Source organism: Gekko japonicus, unplaced genomic scaffold, assembly GCF_001447785.1.
Source record: "Gekko japonicus isolate JY-2015 unplaced genomic scaffold, Gekko_japonicus_V1.1 scaffold1064, whole genome shotgun sequence".
NCBI lineage: Eukaryota > Metazoa > Chordata > Lepidosauria > Squamata > Gekkonidae > Gekko > Gekko japonicus.
This window is the reverse complement of record NW_015176004.1, coordinates 32810-37025: the sequence shown is the minus strand read 5'-3', so window position 1 is coordinate 37025 and position 4216 is coordinate 32810. Positions and strand designations below refer to the sequence as shown.

At 48.9% G+C, this 4216-nt stretch overlaps 1 protein-coding gene across 1 annotated transcript in view; it reads right to left on the bottom strand.

The window, feature by feature from the left end:
* ZDHHC12 (zinc finger, DHHC-type containing 12) overlaps positions 1–1277 on the bottom strand; it is a 16143-nt gene extending 14866 nt beyond the window's left edge. The window contains 1 exon segment of the mRNA XM_015426463.1: positions 1172–1277. Coding sequence (XP_015281949.1) covers positions 1172–1271 — 100 coding nt within the window. The 5' untranslated portion in view covers positions 1272–1277.
* Positions 1278–4216: the final 2939 nt, after the last annotated feature.

The window sequence follows — 4216 nt, the reverse complement described above, 5'->3', positions numbered from 1 at the left end:
TGGCTTTCGAGCAAGGGAACCTTTACCTTTACCTTTAAATTAGTTTGCTCTGGAGCCATCCTTCCTGAGCTAAGACAAAAATGTGTGAGCTGGAGGCTAAAAAACTGTGAGCTAGCTCACACTAACTCAGCTTAGAGGGAACACTGATCACAACTGACTATTATGCGCAAGAGAACAAAGTTCAAGTCCAACAAAGTTTAACTCTGGGTATGAGCTTTCATGTATATGCGCACTTCTTCAGATACAGTGAAACAAGATGTCCTCAACCATTACGTATAGATATAGTGGGTGGGGGTTAGTTGCCAGGAAGGGCAAGGTAGAGCCAAGGTGCATAAGTAACTGGGCGAGAAGTATAGCTCAGATTGGATCAAAGCAGTTGGTAAGACCTGTGAATGGCAGCAACTTAGCATACAAATACAATTCACAAACAGATGTGAGAAGTAAGTTGGGAGTCCAGTGTGGGAAGGGACACATACAGATGTGCACATGCAGAACTTCCAGGTCAGACCACATAGTTCCTCCCCTCCCCAGCAACTGGGGTTCCGGGGTATGCTTCGAGGGGGGCAGTCAAGTCGCAGCCCACTTATGGTGACCCCCTCCTGGGGTTTTCGAGGCAAAAGACCTTCAGACTGCACTTCCTCAGTCGTCTCCTATCCAAAGACTAACCTGGGCCAACTCTGCTCAGTTTTCAAGATCTGACAAGATTGGGCTAGCCTGGGCTATACCTACCCTTGGCTATGCTCTCTAGTTAGTAGGAAACAACCCTTACACCAGACGCGATTTTTTCCCTACCCCTTCAAGACCGAGTATTTTCCCCGTCTAGGAACAGCTTAGTTTAATGTGAAAGTACATCCCCTCTGGAAGCAAGGAGGGAAGCCACTTCAGAGAGCCAGCAAGATCAGTTGCAGCAGTAGCAACAGTAAAGGGGAAGGAGGGATTTCTGCCCATGTGCAAAGTGCTTTTCCCCCTCCGCCACCTTTGCACAATATCTCAATCATTAACTCCAACCGCACACGACCTTGCAAGTCAGTAGAAGCCCGGGGCGCTCTAGGTCAAAAGCTGAGGGTCCAAGAGAACCCCGGCACTTATTTTATGCCCCCCCCCTTCCCTAAAGTAGTTCACCCAAGCAGGACCCCCAGCCCTTTGGGGGAAGGTGGGGGGAGCCGCTCACCTGTCGGGTACAAGAAAAGCCCCACCGTGATCCCCCAGCTGAGCCCCGTGTGCGCGGCCCGCACCAGGCACCCGCTGCCCCACGGCGCCCCCAGCCGCATCCCCGCCGCCGCCGCCAACCACGCCCGCCCCGTCCCCGCCGAGCTCGCCAGAGGCGGAAGTAGCCAAGCTCCTCCCCCTGCTCCGGATTGGACGGGAGGGGTTGCCGTGACGAAAGGGGCGTGTCTCCTCAGCGGCCCCGCGCTTTGATTCGCGGGGGGGAAACGTCGCAGCGATCGATCGCGAGGCCAGGCGGGGCTGTTGAGGCAACATCAGAGAATCGGGGACGACGGGTTTGAAATGGGGCGTACCCGGCTAGAGGAGGGGAACACGTTCAGAGTCCCGTGGTACCTTTCAGACCAACAAAGGTTTATTCAAGGTGTGAGCTTTCGTGTGCAAGGCTATGCTCACACCTTGAATAAAGGTAAAGGTTCCCTTGCTCGAAAGCCAGTCGACTCTGACTCTAGGGTTGCGGTGCTCATCTCCGTTTCAAAGCCGAAGAGCCAGCGCTGTCCGAAGACGTTTCCGTGGTCATGTGGCCGGCATGACTAGACACCAAGGAGCACGGAACGCTGTGACCTTCCCACTGAAGTGGTCCCTATTTTCTACTTGCAATGTCTTGCTTTCGAACCGCTAGGTTGGCAGGAGACCTTGAATAAACCTGGTCTTAAAAGGTGCCACGGAACTCGACAGGGCTGCCCACCTGGAACTAGCCAGAGGGTTAACCACCAGAGGTCCTCTTTTTGGGGTGTCCATCCTCTTTGGGGCTCTTTCTAAAACACGGATGGAAACGTCCTCTTTTTGGGTTGGAAGGTTAGGAATAGTCCTAGTGAGTAGCCGTCATCACAGCTTTCAATAGGAGGGGTGTGTTTAAAAGTGAGATTTGTCACAGTGAAGGAGTCAGTCGGGAAAGATATCCTCTTTTTGCTTTTCAAAATGTGGAACCCCTAAGCTGAAGGGAAAGTAGGCTCATAATGAAAATGTAATCATATAGAATCACATAGCAGCGATCTAGCTCTGTTCAGCATTTCTGAACACAAGCTTTGATGGCTAATGCTAAGGCGTGTGTGTAGGATCCTCCAGGATCATCTAAATGTCTTCCTTGTTATGGGGCAAATTCTTTTTAGGTTTTCCCAGTAGTAGTAGTTATCCTGTAAGCTCATTTCTCAACATTGCACAATGTGACTTATAAAGGTATAGGCATCAGAAGAGCACTTCAGGTGTTCAGCTGCAAGCCACTAAAGGCAAGGGAGGAAATTACAAGCTGTAAGCACAACAATGGGAAATCTTTGCTGCGTTCCTTTCCTTCTCCCCATCATTTTTTCCAAAGTTGGGACAATTGTTTCTCAGCTTCGTTCATGGAACCCACATCAACTGAAAGCCACAGGGGTGCTGTCCCTCCTTTCCCCCCTCCATGCTGCAGCCCACGCTGGGCTGGATGGAACCGTGGGACAGATGCATGGCAGCGTCTTCCACCACTGGAGCACTGGTCTTCATATAGATGCAGATTCTTTTCCTCCTTGGTGCTTTGGTTAGTAGAGCACTTTACAAAACCTTCTTTCCTGCCTTTTCTGATGTAAAAATGTCAAGGATATTGTAATGATTCCATGTTTTGGTTTGTGTGTTCCTTTAAATGTTTAGTTTCACTGCAGTGCTGAAAGAAGAGTGACAGAGGGAGATGAGAGTGTATTTTGATTGGCTGATGACAGAATGTGGGAGGAGATGTTCTGAGGATTCTGTGATATGAGTGGGACAAGTATGGAAGAGTTTCGAAGAGAGTCTGTGTGACTCAGAGTTATGAAGGATTCTGTGTGTAAAGTTTGAAGAGTGGGCATAGTCTGTGTGATTATGGAATTTTGAGTTTAAATCTGTGTGAATAAAACCGACAGTTTAATCTGTGTGACTAAGAGAATTGATTCTATTCAGTGTGAAAACAAAGAGACTAGCCTGTATATATGAGATATAGAGATTATACTGAATGTATAAGCTTGTCAGAGTGGAGTTTGGGAGACTGTTTGTAGCACCAAGCTTTGCCAGTTATATTTACAAGTCCCTTTCTTCAGCAACTGTTCTTTATTAAATAAATTAATTTTTGTTTAAACTTATCCCAGAAATCAGTACAGTACTTCCTCAGGGCCACATAGTCCTCTGAAGTGCCCAGACACAGGGTCATACTACCAAAAGAGAGAGATTTGGAATTTTTAATTCCTGGTGGCAGCAGAAAACTACCAAGTTTATATACACAGAGAGTGTTTAAAAGTAAAACCGTCTCCCCAATAAACAAGCACGCCACAGGGAGGATTTGGGGATTGGTATTTGCGGGGGGGGGGAGCAGTGGAAGCCTGAGGAGCATAGTCAGGCTGGGGGCAAGTGAATCCACTGCCCCCATCTGGAGCACTGGTTTGGCTCACTTTGGAATATTATTTTAAACAAACAGGGTTTTTAACTTCTGAAATGGGACAGTCCTTGTTTAAAGATCTTGCTTTTTGAACAAGGGCATTTTTTAAAGCAGTGCCCTCCACCCAAAAGGGCTAGTCGAGCCAGTCTGGTGTAATGGTTGGGCATCTGACTAGGATCGGAGAGACCCAAGTTGGAGTCCCCAGGCAGCCATGGAAGCTTCCCTGGGTAGCCTGGGCCAGTCACACCTTCTCAGCCTAATCTCCCTCACAGGGTTGTTGTAAGGCTAAAATGGAGGTGAGGAGGGCAACTTTAGCCACTTTGGACCCCACTGGGTAGAAAGGCAAAATATACAATTGAGTAAAACAAACAAACACATGGTACTTTAACCCACCCATCTCTGGTCACGCAAGGTATTGGGGCCAGTGCGGTTTAATTTGTTTATAAAAGATCTGGAACTGGGAGGTGAGCAGGGCAGTGGCCAGATTTGCATACAGAACCAAATTATTCAGGATGGTGAAACCCAGGGGTCATTTCCTGCCGGAGCGTGGCAGAGCAGCACTCCGGCAGTAAGGAGCCTGGGGCAGCCTCCCCCCCCCCCGCCACCATT